Source organism: Pithys albifrons, chromosome 2 (assembly GCF_047495875.1).
Source record: "Pithys albifrons albifrons isolate INPA30051 chromosome 2, PitAlb_v1, whole genome shotgun sequence".
Classification (NCBI taxonomy): Eukaryota; Metazoa; Chordata; class Aves; order Passeriformes; family Thamnophilidae; genus Pithys; species Pithys albifrons.
The window spans coordinates 106744578-106762311 of NC_092459.1; the positions used below are offsets into that span (position 1 = coordinate 106744578).

The following is a 17734-nucleotide window of genomic DNA, read 5'->3' on the forward strand; positions in this document are numbered from 1 at the left end:
ATGCATTCCTACCAATGCAGGCTGTCTATGCTGTCCTCATCTGGAGATGCCTGTGGTGGCCTGCACTGGAAAGTCATCTGTGCCTGGCCCCCAGGAGGTGTTGCAGGTTCAGCAGAGATGTATTCTAAGACATGAGGCCTCCCCTCCTGGCGCCGGAGATAGCCCTGGTTCAATAGGTGCAGGATGCAGGACAGCACGTCCACACTGTGGCAGCAGAAGCTCAGGAACTGCACACCTGGTCCCAACTCGCCCTTCTGACAGGCATCAATCACCTATGGCAGCAAGAGGGCCCCACACTGCAGTGTGCTGCAGCACCCACACAGCCCCTCTCTGCCCCCCAAGGACCTCCATACCCTGAACACCAGGTTGTCGATTTGGAGCTGTTTCTCCACCTTAAGGATGCGGGTGATGAGGCAGCAGAGGACATTCCTTTTCCTTTCCAGGGTGCTCACCTCAGCCTTCTCTGTCTGCAGGTACCTCTGCTGGGGCAGCAGCCTCAGGTGGTGGCCAGAGGCCTGGGCCAGGGCTGCCTGGTTCAGCTGTAGTGCACCTGGAGCTGGCACCCAACCCAGGGTCAGTCAAGTCTCCAGCTGGGCCCTGACGGAGCCCCAGGACCCAGGTGTGACTGCTGGACCCAACCTGGGTGTCCGACTACTGCTCACACAGCTGGCCACCACAGCCTGACCCCTACACAAGGCCCCAAGCAACAGCCATGCACACAACCCCTGGCTCCGTCCCCAACCCCCCACACTGACCCACATCCTATGTGTGGCCCCAAACCCCAGCCCCACATACCGCCCCCAGCCCCGTATCTGCCCTGACACACAGACCTGCACCTCGGAAACCGACAGACATTCACCCCAGCTCACTCACTTGCCCTATGAGCTCATGCACCCCTAACCCCAGCACCCACTCAGGGCTCAGAGCAGAACCTCCCCAGGAGTGCCCCAGCCCAACATTCACCTCCTGGTGTGCAGCTCTGCACCAGGATGCCCTGGCTGTTGGTCAGCGGTGTCAGCGCGTGGTGCACCAGGTCAGCAGGGAGCCCTGTTGCCTGCAGCAGGGCCTCCACAGCCACCTCCTGCAGCAGGGAATGGGAGGTGAATGGCTGGCCACGAATCCCTGGCTGCAGGCCCAGCCAAACAAGGGCATCTTGTGCCCCAAACACTGCCGGAGACCCCACTGAAAGGGAAAGGACACAGCCCTACCACGCTCCAGCATCCACTGCCTCCCTCCTCGCACTGTGGCCCCAGCTCCTACCTCGCTGCTGTTGAAGCACAGCAGGATGTACATCTGTAGCGTGGACACGTGGAGGACACAGTCTCCAAACTGCAGCTCAGCGTGGCCCAGCCACGTCCACTGCAATCGCCGGGGCTTTCTGCACTCCCAGCCCAGCTGGCTCTGGCCTGCCAGGGACAGCGTCAGCACAAGGGCCAGGGACCAGCCCTGACAGGCACTCCCAGCCCACCCCAGCACACTGCCACTTCTGGCTGAGCTGCTGTGGAGGGTCTGGGCCCCCGTGGGATCCACACCCCGCCCCCACTGCTGCAGCACTTACTCCGCCAGCAGAAGTTGGCAAACTCATCCAGGGGGGAGCTCAGCGCTGCTGAGAAAAACCTCCCAGGGTTATCCATATAACAGAGTGGGGAAACAGGCCAGCAGCGCGGGGACAGGGCCAGCACCTTCACCTCTGGCACATTCGCCACTGAGGCTGTCTGCAGCACCTGGGCACAAGGACAAGAGGGCAGCTCAGGTCAGGCTCCAGGATCCCCCTGAGGAATGCTGGTGGCCTCCAGCCTCCCCACCTGACCCTCACTTTCACCTCATCCAGGCCTGTGTCCAGCTCCAGCAGCTGCTTATCCTGCTCCTGTAGCTGGAAGAGGCAGAACTGCCGCTGGAGCTCCTCTGACTCAGCCAAGTTGCTCAGCATATCTTGGGGAAAGCGACTGGGGAAGCACAGCCCGATCTGCTCCACGATGACTCCTTCCAGCCAAGATGGCCCTTGTGTCAGCAGCCGGTCCCCCAAATAGTGCCTGCCACAGCCAACAGCATCAGGTCACGGGTGAGCCTGAGCCCCATGGTCATCAGCCACCCACCAGGAGACGGACACAGTCAAGGCACACACGCCCAGCAGCACACACAACTTTCTTCCCCCCTGACCCAGTAGGGAATGTGCCTCTGCAAAGTGACAGCACCCATAGGCCCTCCACACACCACAGCCAGGAAAAGCAAATTGGGAGCACCATTGCCACACTGGGCCAAGCTTTCCCACCATACCATGTCACACTGCACCAGGCCCCTGGTTCCGTGGAGACACAGCACCCTCACCTATAGAAGTGCTCGAAGGTGTGGGCGAGCTCCAGGCCACTGAAGACAACAAAGGGCTCCAAAAACTGCTGCAGCTGCTCCAGCGGCCCTGTGCTGCCCGCAGCCCTGCGGAACTCCTGGATCTGCATGTCAAGGTAGCGGGCCAACTGCTCGCTCACCTGTGAGGGACAGGGCTGGCTGTGGAGGGGACTCACCGGGTGGCCACAGTGATGGGCTGGGGGAATATCCCTTGGGGGAGCAGCAGGGAAACTCCGGGGCTCTCAGGCAGGGGACAAGGGTGCCCAGGCACCAGCCCGAGGGAGGAGTGTGCCAGGGCCAGGCCCATGCCATGACAAGCGCCACACACCTGCAACTGGGGACTGTCTTGGGCTGCCACAGAGCAGGGCTCCGTGGCTCAGTGGAGATGAAGACACCACTCACCCAGAGCTTGCCCCAAGTCACGGGCCAGGGCAGCTCCCCAGCATGCACTCGCCTGGGCCCACAAGACTGGTGCTGCACTCCCTCGACTCACATGCAGGGCACTCAGGAAGGAAAGCTGCAGCAAAGCCCCCGCGAAGCCCTGGCCCAGGGCCAGCAAGAAGGCAGCCTGCTGTCCAAAGAGCTCCTCCGTGGCACTGCGCAGGCACTGGTACAGCCTGCAGTATCGCTCCGCAAAGTCTGGCACCCGCCCTGCTGCCTTCAGGAACCGCTGCACCTGTGGGACGCAGCGCGACAGGGGTGAGCTGTGCAGCAGAACATGCCCGTGGGAACGTCTGCAGCCCCAGCTTTGCTCTGCCAAAACCAACTGCCCGGGTCCCAGCCAGGGGCCAACTCAGGGCCCTGGAGCTGCTGCAGGCTGCTGAGAGCTTGTGGTGAGGACTGGGCAGGGTCTATGTGGGCACAACAGAGGCACAGCAGCAGCCCAGCAGGAAGTCAGGGGTCCGACACTGTACCCTTCTGGCCTGCAGCATATCCCTGGGCGCAGGGCCTGGCTAACACCTGAGCCATGGCAGGGGGCAAGTGCAGCAGGGCTGTCTTCACATCACTCCAGGCTCCAGGGAGGCCTCGTACAGCCCTGTGCCCTCCCCATGCTCCCAGGGCACTGCAAGGCCTCACTCCCTGCTCCACCCAGTGTGGGTCCCATACACCCTCTCCCAGCCAGCCCTCCAAGCTCTACCTGCTGCTGCACCACGCCACGCCAGCACCGCGAGACTCCCCACAGGCCGCTTGATTTCTCCACCACTGCCTTTGCAGCTCTGGCTGGCAGCTCCTTATTCTTCCCCGCCTTCCCACCTGCCAAGGGTCAACCCTGGGGTCAGCACGGCTCCATGGGCAGGCCCCACACACTGACCAACCACAGCTGGGCAGGCACGGCCACTGCCGGGGCATGACCACAAGTCTTTCCTGGCTCGGGAGTCTCTTGTGCCACAGGGCCCTTCCCCAGAGGAGCCTCATGGCCACAGCCTGACACCCTGGACCCCAGTCAGCCCAGCCCCACGGGAGAGCAGCCCCTCACTCACCAGCTGCTCTTGTCTCCTCTGGCTCTGGGCCTCCAGGGTCCACGTGCACCAGAAGCTGGGTCAGGCGCCGCACGCAGGAACCAAAGGCAGCCCGGCATCCCATGGCACGGCGGGGCAGCTCCACACTCTCCAGGTACTCGCTCAAAAGCCAGGCCAGGGGACTGACACCATCAGGGTCTGCAAGGCCAACCAGACTCAAAGTCAGGTGCCTCTGCCTGGGGCACAGCATGGATTGGTCCCAGAGAGTACAGAGTACCTGGGCTAGTGATCCTCTGCACCAACGGGTTCACCAGGGCCTCCCAGCATGTCCTGCCCAATGCCCGGGCTGCCTCGTCATCAGGAAGGAAGCGGTCGGCAAAGCCCTGCTCGTGCTGCAGCGCCTGGTTCAGTCTGCAACAGTGACCAGGCAGCACACAGTGCCCATGGCTGGGAGAACTCCCGTGGGAAAGCAGAATGCACGGTTCTCCCTGCTCTGCCCCTTGCCAGGAATGATGGCTCGGTGGCCCCAACAGGCCCCAGCAGCCAGGGCCCCTTGCTGTCCCTGGGACCTGCCTACAATGGCCCTTGGGCCAAATTGGGGTGCTGTGCAGTGCCTGTTGGCATGAGATCCTACCGTGTCTGGCTGACCTCTGCCATGTAAGGACGTGCCAGCCCCTGCAGGGGACCAGCATTCCTCTCTGATGGGTTAAATGAGCCCACACACCCAGATCAAACCTGGGGGACCCCAGATGGTCGTGGCTCTCTGGGAGCACTGGTGGCCAGGAAGGAACAAGGGCTCCCTGCTGTGCAGGCAGGACACTCAGCTCCTTTCCTAGCCATTCAGTCCCCTCTCAGGCTGCCAGCAACAGCCCCCTGGGCCCTGAGCCACCAGGGATGTGATGGCACAGGCAGGAGACAACTCACCTGCCAAAGAGGTGCAGCAGTTGCTCCCGGTCCCGGCAGATTTCCTGGCACCAGGTGTGAGCCCGAGTAGTGCAGGAGAGAAACGTCCGCCGGCACAGCTGCTCCTTGAAGATGGGCCAGAACATGGGCTTGGGACCCAGCACCTCAATGCCACGCACACGTGTGTCAATGCCACCCTACACAGGAACATGACCCTCAGTTCCTCAGACATGGGCCTGGCACTCTACACTGTCAAATCCCTGGCCCAGCCCTGTGCTCCCGACCTGCTGGCACCGCTTCACTCGGATCTGGATGATAGGCCAGAAGCGGGTCATGTTCTCCAGCAGGATCACTCTGCTGTCCGAAGGAAGGATGGTCACCTGCAGGCAGTGAGTCCTCAGCAGGCAGCTGGCATCAGCCACATGCTCCCCTGGCCTCCCCCTGTTAAAGCCATGGCCTCTATACCCAACTTGTAACCCCTTCTGTATCCCCAGAGCCCCAGCACAGCCTCAGGACTTTACCCCACCTGGCCCCCACTCCTGGCTCACCAGTCTGCTGCAGCAGCACACCAGCACACCAGTCTGCTGCAGACAGGCTGCAGGGCTGCCCATGCCTGAGTCTCCAGCACCTGCTGGAGCCTACAGCCCAGAGGAGGCTCTCGCAGTGCAGCTCCTGCCATCCCCACTTGCCCATGGCATCTCTCAGGGCCTCACTCCAGGGCCAGACCTACACAGGACACAGCAAAGACCAGCCTGCCACTCCCACAGGGACTCACCGTGTTGAGTTCCGTTCTGATGGTGGCAGGGCTGTCTCCCCCCAGCACCACGACACGGCATGGCATATAGCTGGAGTCCTCGCTGGACACCAGCATGCTCATCTGCCTGCAGCACAGCAAACACAGGGCTGCCCAGCAGCCCCACCTCCCTGTCCTGGCCCCTGACAGTCCCATGCACTGCCATCCATGCCCCACTACCCGCAGGACAGGGACTGTGGCAGGGCTTGCACAGATTCCCAGAGCCCTCTCCTCCACACACAGCCCTCAGCCCTCCCAGCCTCAAGGCCCGCCAGCCTTCCCAGCCCAGCCCTACCTGATCACCACACCACACTGCATGTGCACAGTGATGAAGTGTGAGCCGGTGCTGCCGTTCGACTCCCAGTATGTCCTGGGGTTCCTGTCCATGAGTTTGCTGGCCTGGTGCGGGTTGGACGAGACTTGCACCTTCTCCCAACACTTGTCCTCCTTGACCTCCACACTGGAGCCTGAGGCGGGGTAGCACATGGAGCCTCCAGCCACCAAGCAAGCACATGAGGTCAGCTCCCTGCCCTTTCCCTCACCTTGGCACAGGTTGTGCAGGAAGACATCAAAGAAAGGGATGCTGATGGGCTGGTGGCTCCGGCGGTGCTCCTCAATCTGTCCCAGGACCAGCTATGGGATGAAGCAAGGCTCTTACCAGGAGCCTTGGATCCTCCTCCTCTTTCCCACTGCAGGGCTGCGGCAGGCAAAGAGCAGAAGCCTGTCCCTCAGTGCCAGGGACAGCCTGATGGCCCCAAGATCCAGTGCCCCAGCACAGCTGGGCCACCCCAGACCCACCTGGATGCATCCAGCCAAGATGCTGGTTGTCAGCTTCTTGTAGAGGCTGGCATACTTCTCACAGTCTGTCAGCAGGGTGAGCAGTGCTGGCACCAGCGACGGAGCTGTGCTGTGCTTTTCCAGGGCTTTCGACAGAGCCTTGTGTGTGCCCACGTGGCACATCACCACCACACAGTCCTTGCTGGCAGTGGCCAGGCGGTGCAGGAAGCCAACAACCTCCTGCAGCACCTGCTGAGCCACAGCGCTCAGCAGCTGGGGTGGTGCCAGGAACTCCCTGGGCCGCCCCAGCAGTGGGTGCAGCAGCTCCATCCCCCCACCCCAACTGCACCAGTGCCTGCCAGAGTCTGGCCAGGCACAGTGCCGGGCATGCAGCCATCAGGACACTGACACGGCCAGGACAGCCGCTCCCAACCTATCCCGGCATGTTGAACACAATGCCAGGCTGGGATCTGCTTCACCAATGATGGGCCCAAGTGATGCACAGCACAGCTGGCACAGCTGCCCCTGCTTGCAGGGATTCTGAGGGTCCCCTCACCTCCAAGTTGCTGCTGTGGGCACTTAGGGAGGACACACAGGGCTCCACACACTCGTGCCAAGGCAGCACACCCTCCTGATAACTGTCCAGGAACTTGTTGAGGATCCTGAGTGACAGAGGGCATCTGCTCAGGCCTGGGGCAGATGGGCAGAAGTGGCAGAGGCAGACCTGCTTCCCTACTCTACTTGGAAGGCACCTCTCAGGGACGGGGAATCAAGGCTCCCCAGGTACCTCGGACACCCCAGCCAGGCACTTCCTGTGCTGCCCCTGCATGTCCTCACCAGCACTCAGACACATGCTGCTCTGTCCCCACATGACCCTGCACCCAGGACAACCCAATCAGCACCTGCTTATGTGCTGGAGGCACCTGCTCCTGCCTCTGGTCAAGACCACCACCACCAGAACCCACAAACATCACCATCAGCACTCACACACCTGCTGTGGGGGCCCCAGACTCCCACCAAATTCTCCTGCACCCACCTGAGGATGCTTAGAGTCATGGTCTTCTCTGCCCCCAGCAGCTCCAAGCTGTGCAGCAACAGCCTGAAGCAGCTGTGGTCCTGCAGCAACTGGGACACCTGCCCAGAGGTGACAGAGTCTTCACTGCAGAGCTGCCGCTCCAGGGCCACCACCACCTCCTTGGACAAGGCGTCATCCTCCAGCCTGCCTAGAAGCATCTGCATGCCCTTCAGGTCCAGGGGGGGCTCTCTGCCTGCCATGACAAGGACACGTGGGCCCAGCCCAGACACTCGCTTGAGAGGCAGCAGCCTCTCAGGGTGCTCTGCCCTGGCAGGTGAGGCAGCCCTGCCTGCAGCACCTGCGGGGCAATAGCACGGGAGGACGGGCAACACAGTACCTGCTGCCTCCAGGCCCAGGGGCAGCTGGTGCTCTGCGAGTCGGTTGATGGCACGGAGGGCCAGCACTGTGTGAGGACAGCCAATGCTCTGCCCGTCCCTCCAGCAGCTCTGCAGCACCGCGGGGAGATCACAGCTCGACAGCTGCTCCGCCAGGCCCCGGTGCCCATCCATCAGCATGTTTACCACCAGCAAGCCATTCTGCACCCCTGAGGAGCCCCTGCAGGGACAAAGTCATGCGGGCACTCTCCTCCCCAGGCACACAGCCTCCCCTGCACCCACAAGCCATCTGTCTGCCGTGCCCATTCTTCCACACTGCAGAGGCTTCCCCCAACCCCAGCTGCTGTACACAATCTGCCCCTACCCTGGGACCCTCTGCATGGTGCTCAGGGCAGCAGGGATGGTACTCAGCAGGCTGGCAGTGCCGTCGCTGGAAGCAGAGCCAATGCTGGCAAAGATCTCCCGCATCATCTGCGCGTCACCTTGGTTCCAGGGCAAAGACTTCTCACTGCCACCTCCCGGCTCACCGTCTGCAGCTCCCACAAGGACCTTCAGGGCCTGCAAGGGCAACAGCAGTCCAAAAGGGCAGCGGGCATCTCCACCACACCTGAGTGAGCCTGCACACTGCCTGCCCAAGTATGGCATCCCCTCTGCCGCTCACCGTCAGGCCAGCCTGCTGCACCAGGGTGGAGGAGCTGTGATGCCGCATGCAGGCCAGCACGGCCCGCACGCCGCCCTCTGTGGCAAATGGCACGCGCCAGTCGTACTGCGCCATCAGCACGGCCAGCAGCCGCAGCATCACCGCCACCAGCGCCTTCTCTGACACCTCAGTGCTCAGCAGCTCCACTGCCACCTGCACCAGCTTCTCCCTGCTTGAGAAAGGACAACTCAGGAGGAGCCTCCCAGCACTGCCACTGCCACACCAACACCTTGGGCCCTGCCAGCCAACTTCTCCCTGCCCACACGGCTCTACTGCAGCTGGGTCAGCCCCAGGAATCAGCCTGCCTGGGACAAAAGGACACAAAATCCACCTCTCCTCTTGCTAAGCACACAGGGAGATACCAGCCTTCACACTCCCACTGCCACCTCCTGCACTCCCAGCTCCAGTACTGTCCCCAGCCCTGGCGACATGGCCCTCCCCAGGGAGCAGCAGGAGCGTGCGGCACCCCATGGCTCACCCAGCACATCTGGTCCCCAGCCCGGCCCGGGCTGTGCCAACTTGCTGCTTGGATTCAGGTTCCTCCTCCAGGATCCTCAAGATTTGCTTGAGCCCAGCTAAGCGCAGCCCCATCGCTGAGCTGCTGCTCTCGATCACGTTCACCATGGCTGTAATCTCGGTCAGCGAGCTGCTCTCACTCACCCCCTTGGAGCTGCCCAACACTGGCCGGAAGAAGGGAGGTGTCAGCGCAGCAGTAACACCCCCAGCAGCTCTCAGCAGCACACCCAGCACCTGCAGGTCCCCCCACATCAAGCAAGCACCAGCTGCTCAGCCCCACATGCCCTGCCCAGAGCCTTCCTCTGTTTAGGCAATGTCATCACTGCCAGCACTGCACATGTGTCCCAGCGCAGAGCAGGACATTACCTCTGATCTGCTCCTCCGTCACCTCAGGGAAGGACAGCCCTTCACTCTCAAAGAGCTCACTGAACAGCTGGGAATCCGACTTCACCACCACAGCGGGGACTTGGGGTGGGACTGTGGCTGCAGAAAGGTCTTCTTTTGTTGCCTTGGCCATCGAGGCTTCAGGGCCAGTGCTCCTGCAGCCATCGCCCTCTGACGACACTGCAGTGCTCCTCTCATCATCCTGCTTGGCTCCCCTATCGAGGAGGTATCTGGCATAGACGCGGGAGCCACGCAGGTCACACAGAGTGCTGCCCTGACACTGCTTCTCCAAGACCTGCAGCACCTTCTGGGCCAGCTCCACAGGTACCGACAGCTGGATCAGGGCTTCTTCATCCACCTCCAACAGCCAGACCAAGGGGGTCAAGTTAATCTTGGACTCGCCACAGACCTCATGCCTCTTGTGACAGCCAGTGGCATTACAGACAGAAAGGCTGCACTGTCTGAGGTCCCCAGGGCCAGTCCCCAGTGCCACCCTCCTCTGGCTGTCCACAACCCAACTCCCATCAGTCCAGACCTCCCAACTGCACTCACGACCCACTTGCAACTGGCAGAATGACCCCATGGGTTTGCCTTGCCTACTCAAACCTCTCTGTACAGTCACTCTCACTTCCAATAATGGAAGACTGCATTTCCTCTCATCTCTCCTCACAGCTTTGCTGGGCCAAGCTTCCCATGGTTTAACCATCCCCACTCACTCTCCCATTTCTGCCCCATTCAGGCTTTCCCTGTACAGCTCATGCTTGCCATCTCCTCTGGTCCCAGTCCATCTCCTAACGTTTTCCTTTGCTCTCTCCCTTCCGTTTTCCCACTGCACTGGCCCATACCTGCTCTCCCTGGTCCTGCTGGATGAGAAAGTTGATCTCTTTCTGTTTCTGTGCTTCCAGCTTCTTCACAAAAAAGAGCAGCTCCCACCACTCAGCACGGCTCAGGGCCTCTGCAGCCTGGGTAGGCGGCTGTCCCAGGTAAGGTAGGGAGTACAGCCCTCCCAAGGGCTTGCACAGAAATGGTTGTGCAACTGCAAGGAAGGAAGAGCAAGGAAGGGCACTGTCAGCTCTGCCAATTCCCTCATCCTCTGCTGCATACTCCACATTTCAATTCAATTTCTATGTGGGATATGATGACTGGAAAGTTATACACAGAAGTGAAATAGATCACATGCTTCTCCCAAAATCAGAGACTGAGAAAACGCTTAGTCTAACCAGATTTGCTTTAACTTAGACACTTTGAGTTGACATGAAGTTAAGTCTCCAGTTACAAGAGGTAGGAGCCATTAAAGAAGCCATATTTTCAACTGGCAGGTTATTTTCCAAGTGAGTAATTAGCTGCTCATTTCATCTACACTCTCTCTTGCAGCAATTAAATCTGAACAACTCTACACAAAAGATGTCCTAGCAGATCATGGCTATGATAAAAAAGTTAATTTAACAGGTTTCTCTGGCCACAGTCACGTCAGACACCAAAAAAGAAAGGGGTATCTAAAGTCCAGATTCTCCCTTTTATCTTCTCCCAGAACAAGGGCAGTGTCAAAGGATTCTAGGAGATGCTGCAGATGTCTTATGAAAATAGTGCTTTAATATTCACCTTGTCCAAAGCTTAACAGTATGAAGTTAAACAAATTGTTGCCATGTTGATGCTTTTAAAAATCCTCTTCACTTATTTAAGGGGACCTGAGTGTCCCTAAAACAGCTTCATCTCAGAGAAATTCTACATTTGTGTTTTGGCAGTTTGTTCAGCTAATTCAAACACAGTTTTGACAGTTGTAGTTTAAATGCAATGTTATGCTTTTTAGATCATGACCTTTATTTATACCTAGACAGAATTCTAGGGTTCAAAAATACTCCATGCAACCAAAAGCCATGTCATTACTTAACTAGCTCTACATGGTCATACAAACTAATAGTGCTTTCTAAACCAGTTGTAGTTTGGGATTATTATGTAAATTCTCTCCCCTGCCACTTAACTGCCCAGGCCAGCGGTTAACAAAAGAAGCAGTTAACTGTTGATCGCTGGGGTGGGGGCAGGTTTGTCTCTTTTGGGTTTTTTTTTGGATATTCTCCCCAGTCTTGGCTCGGCGGAACGGGGGAGTGGGGGCTCGAAGGAGGCAGGCTGCCCAGCTGGTTACTGCTGGGGTTTTCCTGGCTGTTTTGCCGCTGCCTACTTCGGACTACTTTTTCGTGCCGTGCGGCTGCTGCTGCCTGCCTTGGATTTGCTGCTGGTTGCTCGTACCTTTCTGCTTCTTGGACGGGGAACACAGGGGGAAGAGACTGAGTCCATCTGAAAGCTCACTGCTCGTCTGTCTCTCTGGAGAGGGACTGAAACTCACTCTGCAGCCAGCCGGGCTGTGACATGAACACTTAAGTATAACCTTTCCTCCCGGAGAAAAAACCTGCTGGGTTTTGTTGTTGTTTTGTTTTTCTTTTGGTTTTTTTTTCCCTCTCTTGTGGTGTTGGGGAAGTGGGTTGCACTAGTCTGTTACATATATATATATATAGCAGTTATCCTTCTTGTATTAAAATTCCTTTTCTTAAATTTGATAAAGAGTGGTGTGATTATCGTGGAGGAGGCCCCTCCCCTGCTTGTGGGTAAAACATTTTGGTTTTTTCCCCTAAGACCGAGACATTTCTTGGCGCCCAACGTTTGAGGCTTGTAAACAAAGAAGGATAACTGCTATTTTGTGGCACCATGTGGGTCTTGAGTTTAGGGTTCATCAGGACCATCCTGTATAATATATTGGCTTTTTGTTGGTACAAATTCATGCCAAAAGGAGCGGCAGGTTTAAGTCTTATCAACAAATCAATGAGTAAAACTCAAATAGCCGCAATTATTTTTGAGTTCTTACTCTGGATTTATGGTGCCATGAATTCGATGCCTTTGGATGTCATGTGGGTGGTGTTCTCCAGACTGTTTTCCTGCCGCAACCTAAGCTGCTACCTCTGGGGATTCAGTGATAATAGTACGGACCCTTGGGAAGGAAAAAAGGGGAATCTTTTCTCCCAACCCTTTGTCCATTCTCCATTCAAGTCTGCTACAACAGCTTTTGAGATGTTTAAATTCTCCCTGGATGCCAGAGATATCTTGCTCTTTATGGTTTTTCTGCAAGGTTGTATCCCTGCGGCTTACAGAATGTTTGAAGGTAGGGCCAGGTTTTTTCGAGAATGCATTCAGAAGCCTAGCCCAGTGAAGGGGGAAAAGCAAGAGAATAAAACCCCTGATGCCACAGTGAATGGGGAAAAGCAAGAGAATAAAACCCCTGATGCCACAGTGAAGGGGGAAAAGCAAGAGAATAAAACCCCTGATGCCACAGTGAAGGGGGAAAAGGAAGAGAATAAAACCCCCGATGTTACAGTGAAGAGGGAGAAGGAAGAGGGTAAAACCCCTGACGTTACGGTGATGCAGGATGGGGCTAAAAAAAGGGAAGAGGGTAAAACCTCTGATGTTACAGTGATGCAGGACGAGGCTAAACCAGGAGGACAGGCCAAGCCTATGGAAGTTGCCCCTATCCAGAAAAGGAAATATAAGACCAAATTAGATGATCCAGCAGACGATGAGGGGGCTGCTGCACCTCCACAGCAAGCAGACCCAGAGCCTGAGATCATCACTGAGTCATTGTCATTTGATAATCTCCGTAGTTTGCGGAAAGACATTGCTCGACACCCGGATGAGCCCATCCTGACTTGGTTGATCCGAGTTTGGGACCTTATGGGTGAAACCTTACAACTGGATGGTGCTGAAGCCAGGTTTTTGGGGGCTCTGGCCCAGGATGTGGCTATTGAACAGGTGTTCGTGAGGGAATCAAAGCCCCTTTCACTCTGGGCACGACTTCTAATGAGTGTAAGAGAGAAGTTTGTTTATAGAGAAATCCTGCAGGAACATCATATTAGGAAGACTTGGAAGACGATGGAAGAAGGAATTTTACGTCTGAGGGAGATGGCAATGATGGACGTGCTCTTTGGAAGAGGTGGGCAGACCAATAATGACCCTGACAAGGTCAGATGCACACCACATATGTGGTGGAACCTTTCACACTCGGGGCCAGCTGAATACACCGATTTCCTGGCATCCATGTATAGGGAAGAGAACCAAGAAACAGTGGGCGCTGTAGCAAATAAGCTCCAGATATATGAAGGCATGACCCACAGCCCAATGCAGGCCCATATTTCTGCTGTAGAGACATTGGTTGAGAGTCTCAAGACGCTGCCTGCAGAGGTAAAAGCGATCAGAGAGGAAATTAGGGAAAGTCTCCAAGTGGCACCAGTGCGAATGAGAACCTCTGAAGTCAGAGCCAGACGCCCCCCAGCCAGAGGAAGTGGACAGACCTCACGAACTGAGATGTGGTACTTCCTGGCCAAACATGGAGAAGACATGGGACGGTGGGATGGGAAACCCACCCGTGCCCTTGCAGCCCAAGTACAAGAACTGAAGGAGAATGGAAGAAGGTCAGTGAGAGTAAGTGCAGTCCCAGTTTCCCACGGGCAAGAATCTGACCCACAGGAGGGCACCTCCCAGGTGTACTCATCGAGAAAAGGTTCTGACCGCTATGACCAGGATCAGTGTTAGAGGGGCCCTGCCTCTAGCCAGGTAGAGGCACGGGACAACCGTGTCTATTGGACTGTGTGGATTCGATGGCCTGGTACATCAGACCCACAAAAGTATAAGGCTTTGGTTGATACAGGCGCTCAATGCACATTAATGCCATCAGGACATGTGGGCTCAGAAACTATTTCTATTTCTGGGGTGACAGGGGGATCTCAAGAGTTGACTGTGCTAGAAGCTGAAGTGAGCTTGACAGGGAGAGATTGGCAGAAACACCCCATTGTGACTGGTCCAGCCGCCCCATGTATCCTGGGCATTGACTACCTCAGGAATGGGTATTTTAAGGACCCAAAGGGGCATAGATGGGCTTTTGGAATAGCCACTGTACAGACAGAAGGGATTGAACAATTGAACTCATTGCCAGGTCTCTCAGAAAGTCCTTCTGCTGTTGGACTGTTGAAAGTTGAGGAACAGCAAGTGCCAATTGCCACCACGACAGTGCACCATCAGCAATACCGAACGAACCGCGATGCTGTGATCCCCATCCATAAGATGATCCGTGAACTGGAGAGCCAAGGGGTGGTCAGCAAAACCCACTCACCCTTCAACAGCCCCATCTGGCCTGTGCATAAGTCTGATGGAGAATGGAGATTGACTGTGGACTATCGTGGCTTGAATGAAGTTACCCCACTGCTGAGTGCCGCTGTGCCGGACATGCTGGAGCTCCAGTATGAACTGGAGTCCAGGGCAGCAAAGTGGTATGCCACTATTGACATTGCTAATGCGTTCTTCTCCATTCCTCTGGCACCAGAGTGCAGGCCACAGTTTGCTTTTACGTGGAGGGGCGTGCAGTACACCGACTACCCCAGGGGTGGAAACACAGTCCCACCATCTGTCATGGACTGATCCAGACTGCACTGGAGAAGGGTGAGGCTCCAGAACACCTGCAATACATTGATGACATCATTGTGTGGGGGGACACAGCAGAAGAGGTTTTTCAGAAAGGAGAGAAAATCATCCAGATCCTTTTGGGAGCTGGCTTTGCCATCAAACGGAGTAAGGTTAAGGGACCAGCCCAAGAGATCCAGTTCCTGGGAGTGAAGTGGCAGGATGGACGCCGTCAGATTCCAACAGAAGTCATCAATAAGATCACAGCAATGTCTCCACTTACCAGCAAAAAGGAAACACAAGCCTTCCTGGGTGCCATAGGGTTCTGGAGGATGCATATCCCAGCATACAGTCAGATCGTAAGCCCTCTCTACTTGGTAACCCGTAAGAAGAATGATTTCCACTGGGGCCCTGAGCAGCAACAAGCCTTTGACCAGATCAAGCATGAGATTGCTCAGGCTGTAGCCCTTGGACCAGTCAGGACAGGACCAGACATACAGAACATGCTCTACTCCGCTGCCGGGAATAATGGCCTGTCTTGGAGCATTTGGCAGAAGGTGCCTGGTGAGACTCGAGGCCGACCACTTGGATTCTGGAGCCGAGGCTACAGAGGATCTGAAGCCAACTATACCCCCACAGAGAAAGAGATCCTAGCCGCCTATGAAGGAGTTCAAGCTGCCTCAGAGGTGATTGGCACAGAAGCACAGCTGTTTCTGGCACCTCGACTACCAGTGCTGAAGTGGATGTTGTCAGGACAGGCTGTCCCTACACATCACGCCACTGATGCCACCTGGAGCAAGTGGATTGCCCTGATTACGCAGTGCGCCCGTATAGGAAAATCAAATCGCCCTGGGATCCTGGAAATCATCACGAACTGGCCTGAAGGTGAAAATTTTGGTCTAGCAGATGAAGAGGAAGAGCAGGTGACACGTGCAGAAGAAGCTCCACCATACAATCAATTGCCAGAAGAAGAAATATGCTACGCCCTCTTCACCGATGGCTCCTGTCGCATTGTAGGGACTAATCGCAAATGGAAAGCAGCTGTATGGAGTCCCACCCGACAAGTTGCAGAAGCTACTGAAGGAGAAGGTGGATCGAGTCAGTTTGCAGAGCTTAAAGCCGTGCAGTTGGCCCTGGACATTGCTGAACGAGAGAAATGGCCAAAGCTTTACCTCTACACCGACTCATGGATGGTGGCCAATGCTCTCTGGGGATGGTTAGACCGATGGAAGAAAACCAATTGGAAACGCAGAGGGAAACCCATCTGGGCTGCCGATATATGGCAAGATATTGCCACCCGAGTAGAGAAGCTGATTGTGAGAGTCCGCCACGTAGACGCACACGTGCCCAAAAATCGGGCCAATGAGGAACATCTCAACAACCAACAGGCAGACCGAGCTGCGCAAGTGAAAGTATCACAGACAGATCTGGACTGGCAGCACAAGGGAGAGCTGTTCTTGGCTCGATGGGCCCATGATGCCTCGGGCCATCAGGGCAGAGATGCCACTTATAAATGGGCACGAGACCGAGGGGTGGATTTAACCATGGACATTATCTCTCAGCTTATCCATGACTGCGAGACATGTGCTGCCATTAAGCAGGCTAAGAGAGTGAAGCCCCTGTGGTATGGTGGACGCTGGGATAAGTATAAGTACGGGGAGGCCTGGCAGGTTGACTACATCACACTGCCACAGACCCGCCAAGGCAAGCGCTATGTGCTCACCATGGTGGAAGCAACCACAGGGTGGCTGGAGACACACCCAGTGCCTCACGCCACTGCTCGGAACACCATCCTAGGCCTGGAAAAACAAGTGCTGTGGTGACATGGCACCCCAGAACGAATTGAGTCAGATAATGGAACTCATTTCAAAAACAGCTTAGTTGCTACCTGGGCGAGAGAACATGGCATTGAGTGGGTGTATCATATCCCCTACCATGCACCAGCTGCCGGGAAAGTTGAGCGGTGTAATGGACTGTTGAAAACCACTTTGAAGGCGTTAGGTGGAGGGACTTTCAAACACTGGGATCAACACTTAGCAAAGGCTACATGGCTAGTCAACACTAGAGGCTCTGTCAATTGAGCCGGTCCTGCCCAATCAGAACCCCTTCACACTGTAGATGGAGACAAAGTCCCTGTAATACACTTGAGAGGTATGCTAGGGAAAACAGTCTGGATCAACCCTGCCTCAGGCAAAGGCAAACCCATTCGTGGGGTTGTCTTTGCTCAAGGATCTGGTTCCACCTGGTGGGTGATGCAGGAAGATGGAGAGACACGATGTGGACCTCAAGGGGAACTTATCTCTGGGTAAACGACTCATATTACTGTATTTGTAAACACTTAATTATTTGAAAGAAAATTTAAGTTTAATGTAGAGTATCGGCATGGAAGAGAATTTAGGGGTGGATAATATTGTAGTTTGGGATTATTATGTAAATTCTCTCCCCTGCCACTTAACTGCCCAGGCCAGCGGTTAACAAAAGAAGCAGTTAACTGTTGATCGCTGGGGTGGGGGCAGGTTTGTCTCTTTTGGGGTTTTTTTTGGATATTCTCCCCAGTCTTGGCTCGGCGGAACGGGGGAGTGGGGGCTCGAAGGAGGCAGGCTGCCCAGCTGGTTACTGCTGGGGTTTTCCTGGCTGTTTTGCCGCTGCCTACTTCGGACTACTTTTTCGTGCCGTGCGGCTGCTGCTGCCTGCCTTGGATTTGCTGCTGGTTGCTCGTACCTTTCTGCTTCTTGGACGGGGAACACATGGGGAAGAGATTGAGTCCATCTGAAAGCTCACTGCTCGTCTGTCTCTCTGGAGAGGGACTGAAACTCACTCTGCAGCCAGCCGGGCTGTGACATGAACACTTAAGTATAACCTTTCCTCCCAGAGAAAAAACTGCTGCGTTTTGTTGTTGTTTTGGTTTTTTTTTGTTTTTTTTCCCTCTCTTGTGGTGTTGGGGAAGTGGGTTGCACTAGTCTGTTACATATATATATATAGCAGTTATCCTTCTCGTATTAA

The 17734-nt window shown here is 56.1% G+C and overlaps 1 protein-coding gene across 7 annotated transcripts in view; it reads right to left on the reverse strand.

Annotated features, from left to right (window-relative positions):
- The window catches only part of LOC139684987 (cullin-9-like), a 37056-nt gene that overhangs the window by 9626 nt on the left and 9696 nt on the right, over positions 1-17734 (reverse strand). For 3 of the 7 annotated variants that reach the window (XM_071581527.1, XM_071581494.1, XM_071581519.1), the window contains 25 exons: positions 10135-10325; positions 9272-9647; positions 8868-9069; positions 8351-8558; positions 8054-8247; positions 7692-7909; positions 7316-7547; positions 6836-6941; positions 6301-6531; positions 6045-6135; positions 5798-5969; positions 5485-5590; positions 4994-5089; positions 4731-4906; positions 4084-4217; positions 3828-4004; positions 3485-3600; positions 2840-3022; positions 2329-2486; positions 1823-2033; positions 1559-1724; positions 1261-1406; positions 964-1081; positions 354-556; positions 13-272 (listed from right to left, as the gene is read on the reverse strand). In XM_071581527.1, the coding sequence (XP_071437628.1) occupies positions 13-272; positions 354-556; positions 964-1081; positions 1261-1406; positions 1559-1724; positions 1823-2033; positions 2329-2486; positions 2840-3022; positions 3485-3600; positions 3828-4004; positions 4084-4217; positions 4731-4906; positions 4994-5089; positions 5485-5590; positions 5798-5969; positions 6045-6135; positions 6301-6531; positions 6836-6941; positions 7316-7547; positions 7692-7909; positions 8054-8247; positions 8351-8558; positions 8868-9069; positions 9272-9647; positions 10135-10325 (4471 nt within the window). Of the gene's footprint in view, positions 1-12; positions 273-353; positions 557-963; positions 1082-1260; positions 1407-1558; positions 1725-1822; positions 2034-2328; positions 2487-2839; positions 3023-3484; positions 3601-3827; positions 4005-4083; positions 4218-4730; positions 4907-4993; positions 5090-5484; positions 5591-5797; positions 5970-6044; positions 6136-6300; positions 6532-6835; positions 6942-7315; positions 7548-7691; positions 7910-8053; positions 8248-8350; positions 8562-8867; positions 9070-9271; positions 9648-10134; positions 10326-17734 lie in introns of all 7 variants that reach the window. The other 4 variants (XM_071581511.1, XM_071581504.1, XM_071581484.1 and 1 more) reach the window with 3 other exon arrangements.